Raw genomic sequence first — 23,920 nt, forward strand, 5'->3', positions numbered from 1 at the left:
CCAAAGTGCTGGGATTACAGGTGTGAGCCACCGCGCCCGGCGCACAGACTACATTTTACAAAAGGCCCTTAACCCTCCAGCTCCTCATGGTGACCAGACTAGAATCAGAGAGGATTACCAAACAGAGGTTCATTCTGATGCCTCGTCTAGTGGACAGAGAAAATGATTTCTCATTGGCATCACTGCTTTTCCTAAAAAACAAACTGAACTTCAGATTATTCTTTTTGTTTTCTGAATCGGCGAGGGTCTAGTGCAGTGAGATATGTTTTGCGACGTCTCTTTGATTTGTGCCTATTTCTCTCCTGAGGTTACGTGTCCACTTTGTCTTTTCTTTTGGTTTGGTGAATCCCCCGTTGGATGCCGGCAGCAGTGTCCCCTACACGGAAGGACTGTGATGAGCCCAGAGCCTCGTGCCTTCACCTGTCTATGCCTATCCAGTGCTATTCTCGTTCTCTGGGCACAGCCTCCTAGGCTGCTGCTGCTCCTCCTGTAAAACGGGCACAGTATTATGTGCCTTGTGTTTTCTTTGATTCAGCAGCCTTTCTGCAGATTATCTGTGGCCCCTGGGGAAAGGTGTTGGGGTCCCAACACTCCATTACGGGAACTGCAGCTGAGGCCTGGATGCGGGTCTCCCTACACACTCCCCAGCGGTGAGCCCGGCGGGACACCCAGCAGATGATCTTGCCTCCCACTCTCCAGCACTCCCCTCTGCTTACTTTGTCTGCAGCAGTGAGGCGGGTCCACGGCTTATCTGCCCTGCGGTCATAGTCCTGAGCGTCAGCCACCTCCACGTAGTCACTGAAGCGGATGAGGATCTTTCTTTCCCGAAGCTCTTCCACGGTGGGCCTTTGACTGAGCTGCAGGGAGGGAGAGAGACAGACCCAGTCAGCCAGACGGGTTGACCATGGCACTCGGTCCTGTCTGTGAACTTGCAGGTGTGGAAAATAAGGTTCAGTGAGACAATGGATGCGTTGCATAGTGAGTGAGGGGCAGGGGCAGGGGGAGGGCCGGGGTAGGGGGACCCAAGTCTCCTGACTCTTGGGACTGGGCCCTTTCTCAGTCCTAAGAGAGAGCTTTGTTATCCCTTACATACCCTCTAGGCCAATCTCTATCTTTTTTTTTTTTTTTCAACTTAAAAAAAAACTTTTATTATGTAAATTTTCAAAAGAAGGAAGGAGACTAATATCATAAATTTGGTGTATTATCACCAACAATGATCGACTCTTGACTACATTCACATGTGGATTTCTTTGAAACAAATTGCAGGCATCATATCATTTTACCTGTGCATATTTCAGTATAGAATATAAAAAGATCAGGACTAAAGCATATTCACAATACTGTGTTTACACCTATACAAATCGATAGTAAACAGTCTCTATCTTCATGACATTGCTGAGTCCCAGTCGTTACTAGAAGCTTGTCTTTCTGTTTGGCTGTGGGCTCCTGTTGTGGATTTCTTCTTATCTGTCCTACTCTCGCCAGGTGACAGGGATATTCTACAATGATTCTGTCTTATTTTGGATTTGCAAGTCCACATCTGTGTGTCACATTGAATGCCTTCTGCAAGATGGGTTTGCAATACATTTTGTGTGTATTTTAGATGCAAAAAAGCGTATGTGAAAATGGTATGCAAACTCGGGGTATGTGGGATGGGAATCTGCTGGCTGAAGAGATCAGCCCAAACGTTGGTGACAGCCCTCTGCAAGAAGTTCAAGGGGAAGGTCAGTCAACAAATGCGGAGCTGAGTAAGTACAGAAAAAGGCCACATTTATGCCAAAGGCGACTCAGGACCAGCCCTTTGGATGGTCCCTGATGAACGACTGCAGGAATGAGAGATGAGGCAAGTAAAAGGAAGATTCATATGTATTTTGCCATCTCCCGATATTAGCCATAAGGACCCCTTCCTCTACTTTAGCAACACAAGGCTGACATTTCTATTATCTCTTCCTGTCACTAGGTTTATTTCTCCTGGAGCAACACAATTGCTGTCTTTAAGATGCTGTCAACTGATGTTCAACCAGTGCTACTTAAAAGCAATTTTCCCTCCAAGCCCTAAACTCTGTGTAATTCCATTATTAGAAGACACTGTCTCATAGAATCTTGCAACTCAGGCCCATAAAACAAACACAGTGGAGTCCAAACCACCCTGGCAGTTTCAACTCTGCAACAGGCAGCTTCCAGACACCCTTGGCTGGTGCGAGAATGTTCCAACTTGCTCCCATGCTGGCAGAGCACAATTAGAGGATGGCTGGCAGGTATCAAATAGATGGCTGGCAGGTATCAAATAGAGTGGTGACAGATCCCGGACAGGGCCAAGGCAGGCCTGCAGCTCTCTCTCAGCCAAAGGCAGGAATCTCTGGGGATCAGGGGCTCAGCTGCCTCTGGTGCCGTCCGCCCTGCCTAGACTGCACGTAGCCCTCCCTTGGCTTTCTTGGGCAGGACAACGTTCTGGCACCAGTGTGGGCCTGTCGCGAGAACCCACAGGCTTCCCAGGCTGTTATGGCTATGGTCACCGTAAACAAAAACAGCAGTCATCCTGGCTCCAAAACATGATCTCCACAATGTGAGTGCAGGGAGATTTTGTGCTATAATTAAAATACATAAAGACATGCAATATTTGTCATATTTCCTCCAGCTAAACAGACCCCTACTCAGAATCCTGTCTGTGTTCCTCAGGACTTGCTGGGTTTACCCCAAGGGGCTGGACAAAGTGTTATTTTCTTTTCTTCATTTTTCTTTTTTTAGATGGAGGCTCACTCTGTTGCCCAGGCTGGAGTTCAATGGTGCAATGAGCTCGGCTCACTGCAACCTCCACCTCTTGGGTTCAAGTAATTCTCCTGCCTCAGCCTCCGAGCAGCTGGGATTACAGGTATGCACCACATTGCCCAGCTAATTTTTGTATTTTTAATAGAGATAGTGTTCACCATATTGCCCAAGCTGGTCTCGAACTCCTGATCTCAAATGATCTGCCGTTCTCAGCCTCCCAAAGTGCGGGGATTACAGGTGTGAGCCACCGAGCCTGGCCCAAAGTGGTATTTTCTAAGTGTGCCATGATGTGAGAAAAATTGTTAAGCCCTGACTTTCAAATTTCTCTTCCTGGAAATTATGACCTGGATTTTACTAATATGCTATCTGTGGCAGGATCTGGAGTGAACTGAAGACTAAGCATAAACGCTGCCGGTCAGGGGCTGTTTCTTGTGCCTGAAAATCGTGGGGCCTTGGACACCGCCTTTCCAAATCAAGATGGCACTGCACCCAAGTGCTCAGAGGGAATGAGTGAGGATGCAGCTGGCTGCTGCCTCTGAGAGCCACAGTTGGTGCAAGGACCCCAGCACTAACAAACGGCCACCAGGACACTCCTCCGTGTGCATGGGGTTATGCCCCTGAGCACGAAGGGCTCAGAAGATCCACCTTTGGCCTGGTGCTGGCTGTAGCCCTTGGGGCATCTGGAACCTGAAGTGCTTCCTTGAATGCTGCAAAAATAATCTTTGCAGCCAAAGTCAGGCCCGCCTCGGCCTCCCAAAGTGCTGGGATTACAGGCATGAGCCACTGCGCCTCGCCGCAGGCATGTTTTTTAAAAGGCAAAGCATGTAATTTTTATATTAGTCTCAGTTTGGTCAAAGAAAATGACTGATCTGTTGCTATCAGCCTCAGTTACTACGTTTTATTTTTTAGTTTTCTTACTAGTGCTTAACAATGAAATAGAACTTTATTGAAGAAGTTCTTGGGCTGAGGGCAAGTCACTGTAAAGCAGCCACCATCACTGGCATCTGGTCTTGGTGTGATAAATGCTCAAGAGAAAAACCTACACAGGGCCAGGAAGTGATGATGTAGGTTCCCTACCTGCCGGAAGGCACCACATCTCTGCCCACAAAAGCAGATGTGGAAGTTGCCCCTCTGTTCTTCCAGTCTCTCTCTCTCAGAAGCAGTTATCCCCCTCAAGCTCATTATTTCTAACCCCCCCAGCCAGTCCCAGGGGAGGGTAAATGCTAAAATTCCAAGGCCATTTCCCTGGGAGAAGAAAGGAGAGGTGAGCAGGAACAAAGAGGTAATTATTTGATTGTGGAGACTTGCAAAACCTATGAACTATTTGCAGTCCCCATCCCTAGTGTTACCCACCCTAGGGAGATGGGTGTGGAAAGGAAGACCCTTTACTCACTCATTGCCAAATCATGCCATTAGTCAAGTTCTCCACAAAATCATACCAACTTTGTTAAGAGATAGGAATTAAGTAAATGTCTAAGTATTTCTCTATGACCTTCTTTAACAAGCAACCTTTAAAATTGGGGGAATCTTGGGGATCCAGCAACCAATTCTGAAAAATCTGATGAAAATCTGATTTAAACGGTTTTTTTTTTCCTAAGTTTCTAGACCTTTCCATATCAGAAATGAAGGTTTATCACAGTGTCTTTTTGCAAGCCCCTGTCATTTCAAGGACACGATGAGAAAAAGCTAATGCATCTCCCCTGCTCTTCTCACTACTCAAGCTCAGGAAAAACTGCACCCTGCATCCAGAGAGTGGGTGGGCGTAAGGATGTAAAGGGTCCAACCTTGACAGGTAGGGCAGCGACTGGCTGGTGAAATCACTTAGCTCTTGCTCTAGTCTCCGCCAGGGTGACGCCAGCCAGTCGTCTGACCATTCAGGCACTTGTTTATCCTGCTCTTGCTAATTGGGTTGGCATTTGGCTTGTCACCAGGTATCTGGGATGCTCGCAGGGAGAGAAAGTGTTGAGAAATACAAACCATCTCCTTAATAATTGGTATGATATTTCAGGATCTCTGAATTTCTTCCTTTGTGTGATATTTCTGGAGAGAAAAATCCAGTAATAAACCTTTTTACAATGAATGTTAATGGACCTCTTAACTGTCGCTAAGATATGAGTATCTTTCTCTCAAGATGGTCACTGTAGGAGGCTGATTAAAAACACTTTGACTTCGTCAGACAGAAGGTAGTATTATATCTTGCATGTCATCAATTAATTAAACTTTTCAGCATCATCCAAGAATAGCCTTAACAATGCGTTTGTTGTTAAAGAGGACACTCGTGTGGAATGAGATGCATGCGAGGCTACAGTGCATTGCCAAACCATCTATTTTTGGGGTTAAGAATATATTAAAATTCCAGTTTTATGACTTTTATCTATGTGCTTCTCAAACATCTGCTTTAAATTTGTCAGCACTTTCATAATTTAGCCTAATAAAGTTGCATAGTTCTTAATTCCTAGGGAAAGAATAGTGTCAGGGAAGCAAAAAAAAAAAAAAAAAAAAAAAGTCTATACTTTCCCAGGGTCATAGCAAATAATTGTGTAATATTTGAACTAGTAATTTTTCTTTTATTTTGAGACAGTCTTGCTTTGTTGCCCAGGCTGGAGTGCAGCGGTGTGATCTCGGCTAACTGCAACCTCTGCCTTCCTGGGCTCAAGCAATTATCCAATCTCAGACTCCCATGTATCTGGGACTACAGGTGCACATCACCACGCCCAACTAGTTTTTGTATATTTACTTTGGCAAAGACAGCATTTTACCATGTTGCCCAGGCTGGTCTCGAACTCCTGGCTTCAAGCTATCCACTCACCTTGGCTACCCAAAGTGCTGGGTTTATAGACATAAACCACTGAACCTGGCCTTTGAACTACTGATTTTGATTATGAATTTCCCATTGCTTAATGGGATTATAGTGAATTTTTAAAAACAAAACATTTAGTGTGATCAAAAATATAACACAATAGCCATCAAGTTATTTGGGAGTAGGTGGGTGTCACAAAATTAAACAACATTGAATGTCACCAGCTCAAAGGACTGAGGGTCATGAAACTGAGTGGAGAGGTCTTATAGAGTAAGAGAGTGGCGCTCTCTGACACAGGAGGAGAGGAATCAGGCAGCGGTGAGGCCACTGAGGCCAGCAGAGGTGTGGCGGGCAGCCCACCCTCGCCTGTCCCAGCTCTTGGCATGGAGAACCACCTACCTTTCGGGTTAGCCTCCTCTTGATCTCTCTCTTCTCCTCCTGTTCCTCTTGTTCATTCCGAGCTGAAAGAAATATTTAAGCTGTTTTTTATTTCAGTAAGCAGTGTTGTGTACAGGTGCATCCTCTGGACCTTGGCAGGCTCTAGGCCAAGCATTGCAGTTTGAAAAAGGGAAGAGAGAGCTCCTGTCCCCTCCCCCAGCTGCCCTTCTCCTTATGGGGATTGCTTTCCAAACTACCTGCGTTATTTCAAATTGCTACTGAGCAGGTCGACCTTATCATTCTGCCTTCTTTACATCACATGGGGTTTCAGGTCTCCAGGCAGAGATGCTGGGGTTGAGAAACATGGCTACAAGGAGGGTAGGCTTTTTTTTTTTTTTTTTTTTTTTTTTGACAGGGTCTCATTCTGTCTCCCAGGCTAAAGTGCAGTGGCACAATCACAGCTTACTGTAGCCTGGAACTCCTGGGCTCAAGTGATTCTCCTACCTCAGCCTCCTGAGTAGCTAGGACTTCACATGCACGCCACCACACCTGACTAATTAAAAAAATTTTTTATTGAGATGGGGGTCTCATTATGTTGTTCAGGCCGGTCTTGAACTCCTGGCATCAAGCGATCCTCCTGCCTTGGCCTCTCAGAGTGCTAGGATTACAGGTGCAAACCACCGAACAGCGCAAGGAGGTGGGTGGGAATGTTGACGCAGGGACACAGGCATTTGGGGAGATGTGAGGATCCTTTCTTTGGATAAGACTGGGGCTCACTCATTCTCTATGGAGCCTCCCAAACACTGAAGGAGGCTCATTGTGATGTAGTCCTTGTGTCTGGTGCCCTGTGGGGGTAGAGAGAGCAGAAGACCGACCTCAACCTGCTGCAGGAACAAGACAAGGCAGGAGGAATTTCAAAACGCTCACCTTTCACAAGCCCTGATTCCATCGATTCTTTGAATCTTCCAAGAAGTCCACAGAGCATGGGTGAGGCCAGAGTGTGGGATACAACTGCCTGCATGTAGACTTTTTAGGAGTGGCTCAGAAGAGTAGACTGCAGAGCCTAAAAGCTCTTGGCTTAATACATGGGTGATTTACTCAGATTTTTAAAGAGCTGTATATATAAGAGAGTCTGGGGAAGGGGGCAGATATTTGAAGGGCAGAGAATCTGGGCTTATTTCTCCTTTTAAGCTAACTGGATGACCTAGGGTAGAGCATTTCCCTTCTGAACCTTGGAAGAATTCCTTGATATCTGTGGAAGCACAGACATCAGCGTAGCATTGTTGGACTTGAAAAAACTATGGAAGTCAGCTTGTATCAAAGAAGGCCTGTGATTCTCAGCTGTTACATTTCAAATGGTGTTAGTAAAAGGAAACACGATGATTTCTGGCATAGGGTGCATCATGACTGCCTGGGACACTAGTTGGCTCATTTTGAAAATCACAGTTGTTGAATTATATTTTGGTAACTTCATTAGTTTGTTGTATTGGTGCACACATGCAATTCAGATATGGTTGCTTTTTGTCTTCATATGGGACAAGTCTTTAAAGGAAGGAAACCCCCTGTGCCTAGAAAGGGGTGAGGACCATCTGATAACTGTGTCACCTTTACACTGAAGGTGACTATACCTCCCACTAGCACAAGTGGTGTGAGGTCAGAGCAGAACTCAGGCCCTTGAGGGCCACCCCCAAGGGCCTGATTTGGCCCCCCGACTGCCTGTGGGCATAAGGCTTTGTAGAAAGGCAGCACAAGAAACAGCCACATCTTGCTGTGGGCTGAGGTCACCAGAGGTCCCTGCTCCAGCCTACCCTACAGTGCCTGAAACCATCACCATGAGTGTGCTTTCCTTTGGATTAGAGATCTTATCTCCCACCCGGAGTGTGTTTTTTTTTTTTTTCTAATGCAAATTTCTCTTGAATAAAAGCCCATTAAACTAGTCAGCCATTAATAGCTCAGTATGAATTAATCTAGCAGAGATAAACTGGGGGGCAGACAGCAAAACCGGGAAGCAGGGAGCCCCCAGACAGTGACATTTGTACAAATGCAAATTTCAGTGGGATAAAACCTATTAAACCGGTCAGCCATTAATATCTTAGTATGAATTAATCTAGCAGAGACAAATGGGGAGGCAGACAGCAAGAACCAGAAGGAAGGAACTCCCATTTGGAGATGTCTCAGGTGGGAGAACGGATGGAAGGAAAGGTGGTCTGGATGTTGGGTCACTGGGGACAGCTAGAGGGCACACGGTGAAAATTTACAGAGGCACAGAATACCAGGGCCATGAGGGGCCTAGTGACCACCTCATCTACCACCACTGGTTTATAACTGAGGATCTGAAGGCCCAGGGGTGTTAAGTGGCTAGTCACACCCTACCTGGCTCAGTGGTTACACAGAGGGGCTTTTTCCTGTGGTCATGTTTTGCTTGGGGCCGGCTCTACTCCTCATTACTAGCCTCAGACTTCTGATCCTACAGGCCCCTTCGGAGCCGTGAAAGCAGGCATCCTGTGACACAGCTGACAGAGCATGGAGCCTTCATCTCCTATGTGCATTTCTTAGGTCACTCTTGGGGGTGGGGCCACAAGCTACCGCCTACGGAATCGATACCTTTAGTTCAAAGCCATTGACCAACTCAGGTTCATGAATTTTCAGGCAGAAGGTACCAAGACAACCCCATTAGGCAACTGGGAAGACAGTCCAGGAAAGGCCTACGATGTCATCATTACAGCTGCCACCATCAGAGGGTTCATTATGTGCTCAGAGGTGCACAGGGCCTCACTGGCTGCTGGACAGAACAGGGGCTGCTCCCAGGGCCAGGCAGGGTGAGGCTGGAAACCAGTCCAAGGCTCTCAAAGCTCCAGGGCTGAGCCATGGCATCTCTGTGCCCTGTTCCCCACCACCCACCACCGAGCAGTTCCTCAAATGGCTGAAAGCTCAGAAAATCAGTTTTAAAACAAACTCTTGGAGGATGTTTTCTTATATGACTAGACATTTTTGTTTGTTTGTTTAACAATCGCGATAGATTAAATTTAAAAAAAAATTTAGGAGAACATAGTTCCAGAATACAGGGAAAAATAAGAACCTATGGGAAAACAGTTGATTTCTGAAAAGTTTCAAAACTATGAAATGATCCATCTGTTTGAATTGGTCAAGTAGTTCTTTAACTTGCAACTAGGTGGCCGGGACAAGTGGGATTAGGGAAGAGAATAAAAGAGAACCATGGGAACAATCTTTCACAACTCCTTTTTGGTTCCCTGAATCTAAGTTCCCTGCTTGATGGCGGTGAAAACCCAAGCTCAAAGGACCTGTGGTCTCCCAGGGATCTGGACAAGCCACAGAGGAGATCTGATGCCTTTGAGAGAACCCAGAGCTGAGCTGGGGATTTTAGATCTCTTTGCAGAAACCGTATTCCCGGTGTGATAAGCACTATTTTCTGAAACCTAAATAATCCCTGGAGGCTTTTAGCTTCTTTGAGTTTAGGCCTCAGGTCAGAGGCCACAAGTACAGCAGGGGGCTGTGAGTAAGTTGTACCAGCTCACCTGGCTGTTTATCTTTCTCTCCAACAACGAAGTTTATAATGGCTCAGGTACCAGATTGGGGCAGAAAGGAAGACATCATACAGGCCAAATGCTTCCCTGACCTTGGAAATCCTTTGAAAAAGCTCTAAATTCATTCTATAGAATATTAAGCTTAGAAACTTTGAAGGATACCCCTTGGGCAGAAAAAAAATAAACGCACATTCCTAGAGACCTAGGCAATGCTTAGGGTTCCCCGAGGACCGAGGAAGGCCCAGTCCTGAAAATAACTTCCACTGAGAGTTGAGGAAGTGGTGGCTGGCATGGGGATGGGAGGCAAGATGTTGATAAAGGCCGGGTTGACATAAACGGACATGCGGGGGTGTCGGGTGGGGGTGGGTGCTGTAGGCAACAGGCCTCCCCATCAGAGCGGAACTCAGCACCGACCATCAGCAGACTACGAAATACCGAGCAAGTCACAAGGCCACAGTGAGCACGGTAGAAAGGTAAAGTCAAGAATATTTTAGTGTGGTTACAGTGGAAATTCCCGGCAAACTCACACTGCGGTTGCATATGATTTACTGGGCACGGGGGGCGGGGGAGCTGGGGGAGGCGAGGAGTCAGTCTGTATACCAGAGCATTTCTAGAAAACTCTGCATAGTATATATCTTTCTTTTCTGGAGAGAAATTAGAAGTGTGTTGTGGGGTAGGGGGAACAGGGTCATGAATTAAGCCAGAAATATTTGTTCACTATCTTGAGGCAATGTTGGTGAGAATGGTAGCAATGACTGAATGGAATGGTTTGATTTTTAAGTTATTTAATATCCACCACTAAACTGACGCATACTGGTGTCCATCAAATGCTTGATCTGTTTTAGTATTTTGTATCCTTTTTTTTTTTTAAAGCACCAAGTGGATCCTCTGTACATATTCAAATGTCTCTGTGTCTTAAACCAAACAAGGGGCTCATTTATATTTTTCTGTCTGCAGCAATGGTGAAAGGCAGTTTTCCTCGAATGAGACCATCAGACAGGCATGCCCGGGACCAGCTGTGGGAATCCTGAGAGACAGACATGAAGCACTCCACTTGGAAATGCTTTCTTAGTCTTTAAATTTAACGTTCAAAGGGATGAGGGATTTTTATCAACAGCAGCCAGCTGCAATGCAAAGTCATGCTTTCTAGTCTCAGTTCAAATGGCCATTAGCCGCCCATATCACAGTCTCCATTTTCAAGCCAATTTTGGTTTAAAGGTGACCCTACTCTCAAAAATCATTAAATAATAAGTGGTCTCACTCTAATTTTTCAGCTTCTCTCTGACTTTGCAACTCACTAAAAGGAAGGCTCTGCCTGCCGCCTGTGAGCTTCTGAAGTGGAATAAAATTTGCTTTCTCTTTGGGGAGGTCGTCTTTGGTGTTCTAACACACACGGAGGAAGCCTCAACCGTTAGAAAGGTTTTCAGTGCTTTCCGCACAGGCGCAAGGTAGAAACCTCGTGGCCTACCATTAAATAATAACAAAAGCCGCCACAAAACATCAGGGATTGCCATGGGCTTAGTCACTTACGTTTCAAAATGTTCCTCTGTTCCAGTTCTTCCGCAGTTGGCCTCTGGCTCAGCCGCCTACGGAAAAAATCCAGGAAAAGTTTTTGGACCATATCATAGCCTCCTTGGGTCATTAATCTCCTCGGCCCTTGCAGATACATGAGACAGAGTCAGTGGCTGGAGTTCTTGTTCCATCCTGTGCTCTGAAAGACTGACTCTCGCCACCACCGCCTCCTCAGTTCCTCAATTTCAAGCCCAGGAGAGGCACGTGCGTCATGTCACAGCCGCTGACCCCCGCCCTCCTCCCTGCAGCGGCCCCTCCCCAGCCCCGTCTCCTCCAGTGGCCCCAGGCAAGTGGACTGCAACTTAGACGGGACTCTTGTCTTCACAGAAGTCCTTTTCTTTCCTTGTGGCCTCCTAACTTGGGGACTGTGGCCTCTTGCCTCTCCCTCCCTTGAGGCTAAAGCCTATCTTGTGCGTCTTCTTTGCAGACTCAGTTAGAACATAAAGAGGCCTGTGGCCTCGGGGACATGTGAGAGTGTGTCTGCAGAGAACAACGGCTGCTCTTCTTTTGGTCCTGCTCCTCTTATTCCAGAGCCTTAGAGGACATGAGTGGCAAAGGCACAGAAATGACACTCCTGTGGCCAGGCATGAAATTTAGCCACCGTAAGTGAAGCATCATAGCCAGGGCATGAGCCTGCAATGATGCAATGCGTGGAGGCAGGGACAGGCAGTGGATGGCACGTAGTGACAGAAGTAGCCAGGGAACGGGCATGGCATCCGAGGGGGGAATGCCTGCATTAGGTCCCAGGAAGGACTGACACGGACTCAGGAGCCTGAGCAGGAACACAGACATCTGTACCTTTGAAGTTTTGGTAATTATTTAACAACGCTGCAATTATCCAGCATTCCACTTCACCCACTGGGATGAGGTGTGTGAGAGCCTGAATCATTGTAGAGGAAATTTTAGGCTTCTCAGACTCCTCTACTGGGATCTAAGGGATAGAGAGGATGCTCTCCTAGTTACGGAAGTTGCAGTTCCTCCCTGGGTATTAGAAACTGGTGTCCATAGTTGGCAAGATGTTCACATCTTAAAATCTGAAGAGAGATCCTAGAGTGAAAATATAAGTCAATGAAGTCTCCAAACATAACTACAGTTGGTTCTCTGTATTCATGAATTCCACATTCTTCGGTTCTACCAACTGCAGATGGAAAATACTTAAAAAATACAAACAAAAACAATAGTCTAATAATTACTGATATAGCATTTATCTTGTATTAGATATAAGTAATTTAGAGATGATTTAAAGGATATGGGAGGGTATGCGTAGTTTTTTTGCAAACACTAAGCCATTTCATACAAGGGGCTTGAGCATCCTTGGATTTTGGTATCCAAGGGAGTCCTGGACTCAATCTCCCAGAAAGGACTATATTTTTAATTCAAAGCTTGTTGTCATTTGCGTTTTTCTTTATTGCATTAGGCCAGAATCAATTGCTTCTGTGACATTCCCGTGTCACTACCACATATCCTATATAGGGAATGGGCTTCAATGTCTCATATAGTTTGGATATTTGTCTCATGTTGAATGGTAATCCCCATTGCTTGGGGTGATGCCTGGTGTAAGGCGCTTGGATGGGGAGCCCTCATGGCTTGGTTCTGTCTTCTTGACAGGGAGTTCTTGCAATATCTGGTCATTTAAAACTTTGTGGCGAAACCCTGTCTCTATTAAAAACACAAAAATTCGCCGGGCATGGTGGCACATGCCTGTAATCCCAGCTACTTGGGAGGCTGAGGCAGGAGAAGTACTGGAACCTGGGAGATGGAGGTTGCAGTGAGTCGACATTGTGCCACTGCACTCCAGCCTGGGCAACAACGTGAGACTCTGTCTCAACAACAACAACAACAACAACAACAAAAAGCGTGTGGCAACTCCCTGCCCACTCTCTCTCTTGCTCCTGCTTTTGCCATGTGATGTGCCTTCCTCTCCTTCACCTTCCTCCATGATTGGAAGCTTCCTGAGGCTTCCGTAGAAGTCAATCAAATGCCAGGGCCATGCTGCCTGGATAGCCTGCAGAACCATGAGCCAATTAAACCTCTTTTCTTTATAAATTACCCAGTCTGAAGTATTCCTTTATAGTAATGCAAGAATGGCCTAATACAATGTCAGAGAAAGGATTTTTTTTTTTTTTTTTTTTTTTTTTTTTTGAGACGGAGTCTCGCTCTGCCGCCCAGGCTGGAGTATAGTGGCCTGATCTCAGCTCACTGCAAGCTTCCGCCTCCTGGGTTTACGCCATTCTCCTGCCTCAGCCTCCCGAGTAGCTGGGACTACAGGCGCCCGCCACCTCGCCCGGCTAGTTTTTTGTGTTTTTAGTAGAGACGGGGTTTCACCGTGTTAGCCAGGATAGTCTCGATCTCCTGACCTCGTGATCCGCCCGTCTCGGCCTCCCAAAGTGCCGGGATTACAGGCCTGAGCCACCGCGCCCGGCCAGAGAAAGGATTTTTGGTCATATACCTGCCTGTCAAACCTACAGTACCCTGAAACTGTTGGAAATTGCATTCCAAAGTGTTTTTAAGAGTATAAGAACATTTTCATATTTATTATTCCTTTTCAAAATATCCCCATGGCATAATATAAAACATTTGTTTTTGACCCAGTTCCTATCACAGAGCACCTAAAATGCTTGGAATTTCCGGAGTGTCAGGAGGGTATTTTGTTACTTGGAATGAGTCCCTTTGGATCACACCAGAGTTTGTGCCAATCAGGTGACTTAGGATGGGGCTGGCTACTAGAAAGACTACATGGTTAGAGGCGTGGAGCTTTCAGCTGGGAAGCGGGAGGGTAGGGGGCTGGAGGTGAAGTTCTATGGAAATTCTTGAACCACAAGATTAGATGAGCTTCCTGGTGGCTGACCACAGGGCTGGGGGCCACTGCTGGGAGGGTGGCACCTGGACAGTGCACAGAAGCTCTGCCTCTGTCCCCCAATACCTTGCCCCATCCATTTCTTCATCTGGCTGTTCATCTGTAACCTCTGTAAGGAACTGGTAAAGTAAGTGTTTCCCTGAGTTCTGTGTGAGTAGTCTTAGCAAATTATTTAAACACAAAGAGGGAGTTGTGAGAATCCCAATTTACAGCTAGTGGGTCGTAAGTATCGGTGACAACCTGCGACTTGGTATTGGCATCTGAAGTGGGGGGCAGTTCTGTGGGACTGAGTCCTTAACCTGTGTAATCTGACGCTATCCCAGTAGAAAGGGACAGAATCAAATGGAATTACAGGACGCCTAGTTCGTGTCTGCTGGAGAATTGCTTGGTGTATGGGGAACTGTGTCACACAGAAGTGTGTGGGGTCACGCAAGTGTGCTAAGTGTGAGAGTAGAGTGAAAAAAGTTGTTGTTTTTTCCTTTTTTTGAGACGGAGTTTAGCTTTTGTTACCCAGGCTGGAGTGCAGTGGTGTGATCTCAGCTCACTGCAACCTCTGCCTCCCAGGTTCAAGCGATTCTCCTGCCTCAGCCTCCTGAGTAGCTGGGATTACAGGTGCGTGCCACCATGCCCCACGCTAATTTTTTGTATTTTTAGTACAGACAGGGTTTCACCATGTTGGCCAGGCTGGTCTTGAACTCCTGACTTCAGGTGATCCACCTGCTTCAGCCTTCCAAAGTGTTGGGATTACAGGCGTGAGCCGCTGCACCCAAAGTTTGTTTTTTTTCTTTGCAATCCCATTAAGACATTTTTCATCCCCATTGACAAGGGCCAGCTGTGTATTTGGAAATTCACAATATTAGAGGGTCTAAATTTGGACGCAGCATCGTTTGAGTCCTTTCTAAAATAGCATTCTCATGCTGCAGGAGGAAAATGGTGATTATACAACTGAGTGAGCCGGTGTCAGAGGTCTGGAATGCAGCTTACCGACTCCACGTTGAAAGATCTTAACAGCTCTTTCTCACCTGCCAGTTTATTTTCCCTAAAAATACTTGCTGCTTTTATAAGGGATGGGAGCCACTTTTATGGAATGGTTTGGTAATACCCAGGCTTTAAGTCGAGCTAAGTTTTGGGGGCACTATGTTTTGAGAAAGCCTTGTAAATGCGGGTGGCGCCTACATCTTGGAGGTCAGGCCAGTGTTTCAGAGTCTTATGCAAAGTGTCTGCAGACTACACTGTTTCCTCATCAGCTTTGACGGTGCCATCCCATTGATCTCATCACTGAACATGACAACTGGCTCTGTAGTGGCCCCTTTTTTTTTTAAATGGGTGGTCATATTTGGAGGGGGTGAAACTGAGTGACTAGACTCTGATCCGAGAAAATTCTGTTATTAACTAGGCTGCTTTATAGTCAAACACCCATAATTTCAAATGAGGTCCTCTGTTTATGTTTTATTTCTCTGGAAAGCGACTGAGAACATCAAGACTAATCATCGCTATAAAATGCAGCTGAGCACGCCAGAAGGGCCTGTGCTATAGTTAGTTTGACCTTGAAAATGAGATTTGGGAAGAAAATGATATGGTGGCATTGTAATGACAAAGCACTAAGTAGCTCAGGAGCTAGAAGATTTGGGTTCTAGTCCTGGCTCTGCTCTGAACTTATTTACCTCGGACAAGGTATCAGATCCTGCTAGGCCTGTGTTCTTTTCTCTGCAAATAATAAATACTAATTTAATAAGCTAAGGCTGATTTAATGCCTATAATGTAAGGGTGTGGTTCCAAGCACTGTACATATGTTCATTCATTTAATCTTTATCTCAAGATTTTTAACCGAATTCCAGTTGCAAAGTCTCCTTTGCCCTGGAAGGTTACATATTCATAGATTTGGGGATGAATATGTGGACGTCTTGTGGAAGGGTAGTCAACATTTTGTCTGCCATAACCACGGTACTTTAAGTCAGAGGTTGCAAACTGATGTCTGGTGCACTGGATTTGACTCTATCAGTTCTCTTTGGCATGTTCAGAGGTTACACTTTTTCTCTCTTTTTTTGAGGCGGAGTCTTGCCCTGTTGCCCACGCTGGAGTGCAGTGCTGCAATCTCAGCTCACTGCAACCTCCACCTCTTGGGTTCAAGCGATTCTCCTGCCTCAGCTTCCCAAGTAGCTGGGATTACAGGTGCGTGCCACCATGCCCAGCTAATTTTTGTATTTTTAGTAGACATGGGGTTTCACCATGTTGGCCAGGCTGGTCTCAAACTCCTGACCTCAAGTGATCACCCACCTTGGCCTCCCAAAGTGCTGGGATTCCAGGCATAAGCCACTGAGCCCAGCTGGTTTCACTTTTTTTGAGCCTGAATGCCTTTAGACAGAGTGTGTGTGATCTAATTAGCCCACTCCCCAGGCCTCACTTAGATAGTACAGGTGAGCATGCTCACATCTGTCCTGCTTTTTTTTTTTTTTTTTTTTTCAGATCATTCCTGGACCCCCGAGGGCCTCTGAGTTTGAGACGCTGGATGAGATCATCAAATGATAAGAATTCCAATTTTTGTTTTCCTAAGTCTTTCATCTGCCAATCTACCCAACAGGAACCAGGGGCCACCTGGAGGCCAGGCACGTTTTTAAGATGATCACAGCCCAGAGGTGCACATCGGTGATTACAATGTACGAGGTAAAACTGGATCAGCAGTTTCCAAGGACTGGCGTGTAATAAAATATCCTCAAAACAACAAGCAAGTTGGGCATGACTTAGACTTTCACTGCCCATGTGGAAGGCACTGTTCATTCTTGCAGCATCTCAGTTGGCCATCAAGAGCTGAGTCAGACAAAAACCATTCAGCAGCCACACGGAAGTGGGGCTGGCTGGGCACAAGGCAAAACTGTGAAGGAGATAAAGTGTCTGTGGTTCTGCCTTGACTCTACTCCCTGGAGTCCTCCCCTCTCGAGTTCCTAGAATTATGTCATCACTCTTGCTCTATCTCATTCCTGTCAAGACTTGTTTTAGAAATGGGTGCCAGAGACTCAGCTACATTCAAATGTAAACCCATTCATTCATTTAGCAAGTTACTTATTAGTGCCAGTGCTGTGTCAGGTTCTATGTTAGGTACCAGGGTACAGTGATGAGCAAAACCAGTCCCTGCCCTTCTGGAACAGAGAAGATTGGAAGAGGATGGGGGGTAGCCATTAATCAAACAGTCACAGAAATGAGTGTAAAATGTAGCTGGAGTAAGGGCTTCCATGGTGAGGTACTTGGTGCAGGGATCTCTGGATCTGACCAAATCGGAAGGTCAGGAAAGGCTTCCAGGAGGAAGCGACACTGTGCTCAGAGCTCAGGGATGGAAGAAGGACGCTCTCTCTGGGCAGAGAGGAAGGAGAGAAGGTTGGTGGGAAGGAGGGCAGGGGCCAGATGCTGTGGGTGTGATTTGGATCTGTGTCCCTGCCCAAATCACATGTTGAATTGTAATCCCCAGTGTTGGAGGTGGAGCCTAGTGGGAGGTGATTGGATCATGGGGGGTAGTTTTTCATGAACGGTTTAGCACCAACCCCTTGGTGCTGTTCTGGTGAGAGTGAGTGCATTCTCGCGAGATCTGGTTGTTTAAAGGTGTGTAGACCCTTCCCCCTTGCTTCTGCTCCTCCAATGTAAGACACCTTGCTTTCCCTTTGTTTTCCACCATGACTGGAAGCTTCCTGAGGCCTCACCGGAAGCAGATGCCAGCATCATGCTTCCTGTACAGCCTGCAGAACTGTGAGCCAATTAAACCTCTTTTCTTTATAAACTACCCAGTCTCAGGTATTTCTTCATAGCAGTGTGGGAATGGCCTAATACAGCTGCTTCTAGGACTTTGATCTTCTTTTTCTAGGAGCAATGTGAAACCGCTGAAAAGTTTAAGTTTTAGGGTGTGGGAGGGGAGGAGTGAATGAAATGATCAGACTTACAGTGGAAAAAGATCACGCTGGTTTTTATACAGAGAAGGGATTGGAGGAAGCAAGAGGCAACCTGAGGAGAGGCTTCGGGAGGCTTGGCACACCTGGTAAGAGATGGTGGAGGCTTGGGCGAGGCCGTGGCGGTGATGTGCAAGCTCTTAGGAAGTCATGTAGCCACAGCATACATGAATGGACAGGAAGAAGCAGGTGTACAGGATATCTCCTTAGGTTTTCTAACTATTGCGACTAGATGGATGGGAATGCTGTTCACTGAGGCAGGGGCACTGCAAGAGAACCAGGGCATTTGTGAAGGAAGAGTAGAAGAAAATAATGAATTTGAGTTTGGATCTGCTATATCAGAATGCTCCTGAGACATGTGAATGAAGCTGTCATGTAGGCAGCAGGATACGTTTAGCTCAGTGGAGAGGAGAGGACTAGGCCAGTGATAGAAATCTGAGACTAGTCTGCAATATAGACAATATTTGAAGCCATGAGTATGGACAGAGTAGAGAATGGGAAGAGGAGAGGGCTTGGGATGGAACCTTGCAGAATTCCAATATTTAATGCATGGACTAAGGAGGATGAACTTGCCATGGATTCTGGGGAGGGGCAGTTCTTGGAGATAGCATAAGGACTAAAATGTCATATCATGGAAGCAACGTAATGGGAAAGAAAATATAGTTACTAATGCTAAGGCTTTCTGAAGTGGAGTCGAAGAGGATCACACTCACACCTGCTGAAGGTCAAACCAGGGGATGTTCCAGTAGACTCGGTGAAACAACTGAAGTCAGCATCTGCTGGCCTTCAGCACCTCAGCTGAGAGTACCCTCATTAACTAACCAATCACAACGGCTTTGTGATTTAGGATTTCTGCCTGGCCAATGAACTACTTCTGAAGATAACTTTTTGTGACAATCCTCTATTTTAAAAATTCTCTCCTGCAGCCAGCTTTGTGGGGCACTCTTCAGGGCTGCCCTGATCCGGTGGACCCCAACTGCCATTCTTTGTCTCCCAAATAAGTGCTATGTGCTTTGACCTGTGTGTCAATCTTTTCGTTAACAGTAAGACAATAGCTATGGCCCACAAAGAGTGCTGAGAGCTGCTGTAAGGTTAGATGAGGCCTGAAAAAAAATGCCCACTGGGTTTAGCACCATGGAGGCTATTACTTGAGCCCATTCAGTGGGGTGGCAGGAAGAGAAACAAGATTGGAGAGGGCTGAGGACAGGAGTGGGAAAATGGATGCACCGAAGGTGAAGGACTCGGCCACGAAGCCTGGCTTTGAAAGGGGTGAGAGAAGTAGAAGTGAAGGAGGCTGTGGTGGAATTTTATTTTATTTATTTTATTGTTTTTTTTTTTCAGAGATGGGGCCTCACATGGTCACCCAAGCTGGAGTGCAGTGGCACCACCTTGGTTCACTGCAGCCTCAACCTCCCGGGCTCAAGTGATCCTCTCACCTCAGCCTCCTGAGCAGCTGGGACTATAGGCATGCATCACCATGTCTAGCTAATTTTTAATTTTTGGTAGAGATGGGTCTTTCTATGCTGCCCAGGCCAGTCTCAAACTCCTGGGTTCAAGCTGTCCTCCTGTCTTGGCCTCCCAAAGTGCTGGGATTACTGCTATAAGCACCACACCTGGCCAAATTGTATTGTATTTTTATCTCAGACGAGGGTTCACTCTGTGTCCCAGGGTGGAGTGCAGTGGCACCATCTCGGCTCACTATAACCTCCACCTCTCAGGTTCAAGTGATTCTCCTGCCTCAGCCTCCCGAGTAGCTGGGATTACAGGGACGTGCCACCACACCAGCTAATTTTTGTATTTTTAGTAGAGATGGGGGTTTTGCCATGTTGGCCAGGCTGGTCTCGAACTCCTGACCTCAGGTGATCCACCCAACCTCAGCCTCCCAAAGTGCTGGGATTACAGGCATGAGCCACCGCACTTGGCCCAAATTTTATTTTTTAATGGAAGAAAATGGGACATGTTTAATGGAAAGAATCCAGATTAGATGGCGGGGGGTGGAGGGAGAAGCTGAATACATAAAAAGGAAGAGGCCCACTCGGGAGGCTGAGGCAGGAGAATGGCATGAACCCGGGAGGCGGGGCTTGCAGTGAGCTGAGATCTGGCTACTGCACTCCAGCCTGGGCAACAGAGCCAGACTCCGCCTCAAAAAAAAAAAAATAAATAAATAAAAAGGAAGAGGCCCAATTGATAGTGCATGAGTCCTGAGAAGGTAGGAGGGCTTGGGATCCAAGGGATGGGGTGGCGTTATTTTTGAGTAGAAGAGGAACAGCTCTTTCTACTGGGACAGTGGGGAAGCAGGACAGAGTGGGTTGTATGTAGATTTGCAATGTTCAGTATTGGAATTATAGAGGAGTTCCAAATTGATAGCTTTTGCTTATTCATTCAAGTTGAAGATGACCTATTTTAGTTTAAAATTTTACTTTTCATTGGGAGATTTGTCTTTGAACAGAGACAAATTTACAAACCCAAGGCATAAAGCTCCAGCTTTGGAATTCTAGTCATCAAAGTTTTCAGGGGACACCCAGGGCATCTTGCCATCTTCACCAAGCAAAGCAGCCATCTGCTTGGCTCATTTGATGATTGATGTACCTGGTGCATCTATTAAGTATTGGTTAACACAGAAAACTGAGCAGCAGAGCACAATGACGTGGTCACCTGTATCAATCATCCCAAGGAGCTGATAACTCCAAGAATCAAAGTCAAGACGCCTTCTGAATTTACTGTATCTCCTTTGTTCCTATCTTGCCAGTAGATTTCACTAGTTGTATCTGATTAAAACTAACATTAAATTAAAAACAATTCCTGACTATATATCTAAACATGATCACTTTGCTAGGTGTCAAAGGCAATGATTTTTGGAGATAAATTTTTATATAAAATGAATCATCCAAAATTAAATGTTTAATGTACTTTCAAGTGATCTTAAGTAGCTTTGCTACTACTATATATGTGACCCTGGTTTATAAAATATGTCTGAGCAGCAAAATGGTTTCCATGCCTCAAATGGTTTTTTCTTTACCATGGACTATGGCTAAATGATTCTCCATTTACAGTGAACTGAAAAATCTCTGGGTTCCTGTTTAAATGCCACGTGCCATCAATTGCCATATGTGAGCCTCTATTTTCTTTAAAAATTTAAGAATGGATCTTGCCCTTTTTTTCAGTCTGAACACTGCTGTCTCTACTGCTGAGCATAAGAAATAATCAAATAAATTGAAGTTTTCTTTTTTGCATAGAAAGACTGAAAACAAAACAAAACAATAAAAGCCCCAAATAAAGGACACTTCAGTTTTGACCTTGGAAAAAGAAGACTGGTAGAGAATGTAGTGGCAAAATGCTTTAAATGTATGCAGAGCAGGTAGCATTGTCTTTGCATATTACAGCATCTCCCTAGAGAAGTGACAAAACCCTTGTAGGTTTTGTTGGTCTGGCTTGTTGAGGCCGACAGAGATTAGTTCTGCTGCACAGAGCTAATGGGCTTTCTGCCAGTTCCAGAACACCAAGGTCACAGCTTTCATTAGCATTTACAACTGCTTATTGTTTTGAGGGCCTTGATTTTAAAGTCTGGATCTCTGAAACCGTATCTGCATTTCAGGACAAAGGAAAAACAGAATTAACTTGGGTTTTCTGCAACTCAGCACCAGAGGAAGGTAACTGCATTTTCAGACAGATGGAAAGAGGAAATGCAAAAGTCCTCATGGAGAATGACAGAAAATAAGGTCCTCTCTCTAAAAGTAGGAGGAGATGGGGTTTTCTAAGAGGTATCCTAGATGGAAGACTGAACAAGCGTAGATGGACTTGGTGGAATCAGGGGAAAGGGAGAAGCGCTGAATTCTCTCCCCTCTATATCCTTTGGAAACTTCCTCCTGAGAACCTGTGAGTTCCATGAGGATTGGGGCATTTCTGTCCAGCCTTGGTTATTACTACATCCCCAGTTCCTAAGAGAGCATAGAGAGCATAATAGATGCTCATTTAGTAGCTATTTAACCCAGATCCCACCAGTTCAGATGCCACACATGCTCCTTGGATGATCTCATCAACACTCGTGACTTCCAAAGCATCAATATGCTCATGATTCCAAAATCTAAACTTCCAGTCATGTTTCTGAGTTCCTGGCCACCTTCTAACTGCTGTCTTGTACTCCTATGGGCCATCAGACTTCAGGGGTCCCAAATGAATTAATTCATCTTCTTCCCCCATACGTCTTCCTCTCCAAGTAGTCTTGCATGGAGTCCCAATGAGATGTCCAGGCCATGAAACTGGGAATCATCCTCTCTGAACTTCACTCTTAATGGTCAATCAACTACCAAGAGTCCTGTATCCACACCATCTCTGATTCCATCCACCACCACCTTGGGAAAGCAGCCTGTCAGCATCTCTCCCAGTTGCTGCCAGCCTATCCCACTCTGGTCCTCCTCCAGCCCATAAAGAATGATCTGTCTAAGGGACTGATCTGATCATACCACTCTGTGCTTGAAAAGTAAGTATGCCTTTACAGTGCTCACAGGACAGAGTCAAAACACTCAATGTTCTGAAAGATTCTTCATGATCTGGCTACCTGTCAAGAATCTGCCCATCCTGTCCTTCACCCAGAACCATCTCTTCTTGGTTCCTTCCAGATTTGCATGCCCTTCCTCATAGCCTTACCATTCTTTTCCTTCCTCTCTGTCTGGCTAACCGACAATAATCCCGAACGTTACAGCTTAAAGCTTCAGTATCACTTCCTCTGTCTGCTAATCTCTTGGTTTAGGTGTGCTACAGTGTGCAACAATATTCTTGCATGTTCCATACCCCAGTGCTTGTTACACTTCCATTTATTGTCTATCCTGTTCACCAGACAATGAGGCTTATGCTCCGTGAGGCCAGGGCCACCTCTGCCTCACTCGCAACCAGGGATGGCTTCCTGTGCATAGGATCTGAGCAGGTGCACAGAACATCCTCCCACTCCACCCCTGCACAGAAGGGCTTCGTGCTTGGGGTTTAATGCTCCGTTGCCATTTCAAACTTTTCAATATTTTTGATTTTTTGAACAAGGAACCTCTCACTTGTTCACCATGACATCTGCAGAGCCTGGCACAGGGTCTGGTAACTGGAGATGCTTAATGTTTGTGAAATAATTAAATGGATGCTACTCCGTGACTTTCCCTTACCTTTAACCTTTACCTCTTTCTTGCTTCTTTCCTTAGGGCAAACAAATATATTCTCCATTAGAAATAAAACTCATTAAAACAATAGCAAATGAACAAAGCTGTCCTCTTACAACCAGCCTCCTTCTCCAGCTCATGCTTCTCACTTGTCTGCTCTTGGCTGCCAGACCTCTCGAAAGGGTGGTCCAGGTTTGAGGCCTCAGTAACCCTCCAGTCTGGCTTCTGTTCACACAGCTCTACTGTGCTGGTCCTCAGCAGGGGCGGTTTTAGCTCCAAGGATCCATTTGGTAATGTCTGAATTGAGAGGGTGCTATTGGCATCCAGTAGATAGAGGCCAGGGTGCTGCTAAACATCCTCCAATGCATGGGACAGCCCCCACCGCAAAGATCATTCAATCCAAAGCATCCACAGTGCTTAGATTGAGAAGCCCTGCTCTACTGAATCAGTTCTTGATAGGGTCATCAATGATTTAATTGTCTAATCCAGTGGCCTTTTAGAGCCCTTATTTTACTAAACCTTTCTCTATTATATGATACCTTTGACTAATAGTCTCCTATTTTCCTCTTCGTATTTCCCAGTTTCTGCTACTTAGCAGATCTCAGGTGTGATAAAAAGCCCAGGGGTGCCCTATCCTTCAGAGTGGCTTTGGGCAGTATGATGCATGCCCGTCACCAGCTTGGGTCAGCCTGCTGTTTAACAAGTGTGAGATCTTGAATGAGATGGCATTCCTCTCTAAGCCTCAGCTTTTTCATCTTTGTGTGATGGAATAAAGAGAATGCTTTAACTGCCAGTCCTGGTCAAACTTCCTAGTATTTTAGTGCTAAGAAGGGGCAGAGGAGAAGTTGGGAAGCAGGGAGGACATAGCTTGGTTGTTTTATTCCTCTGCTAACAGCCTTCTACCACCTGACATTGCACTA

The 23,920-nt window shown here is 45.9% G+C and overlaps 1 protein-coding gene and 1 long non-coding RNA gene across 24 annotated transcripts in view; one reads left to right on the top strand and one right to left on the bottom strand.

Moving 5' to 3' along the window:
- Positions 1-23,920, bottom strand: part of LOC105482440 (phosphatase and actin regulator 1) — a 578,235-nt gene that overhangs the window by 4,382 nt on the left and 549,933 nt on the right. For 22 of the 23 annotated variants that reach the window (XM_024792994.2, XM_011742549.3, XM_011742548.3 and 19 more), the window contains 3 exons: positions 11,023-11,078; positions 5,969-6,030; positions 717-857 (listed from right to left, as the gene is read on the bottom strand). In XM_024792994.2, coding sequence (XP_024648762.1) covers positions 717-857; positions 5,969-6,030; positions 11,023-11,078 — 259 coding nt within the window. Of the gene's footprint in view, positions 1-716; positions 858-5,968; positions 6,031-11,014; positions 11,079-23,920 lie in introns of those variants that run through there. The other variant, XM_071096045.1, reaches the window with a different exon arrangement.
- Positions 1,027-18,989, top strand: LOC105482436 (uncharacterized). The gene is made up of 3 exons (XR_987597.3): positions 1,027-2,872; positions 3,145-6,934; positions 16,388-18,989. It is a non-coding gene; the product is annotated as an uncharacterized lncRNA (long non-coding RNA).

The sequence above is a fragment of the Macaca nemestrina genome, chromosome 5 (genome assembly GCF_043159975.1).
Source record: "Macaca nemestrina isolate mMacNem1 chromosome 5, mMacNem.hap1, whole genome shotgun sequence".
Classification (NCBI taxonomy): Eukaryota; Metazoa; Chordata; class Mammalia; order Primates; family Cercopithecidae; genus Macaca; species Macaca nemestrina.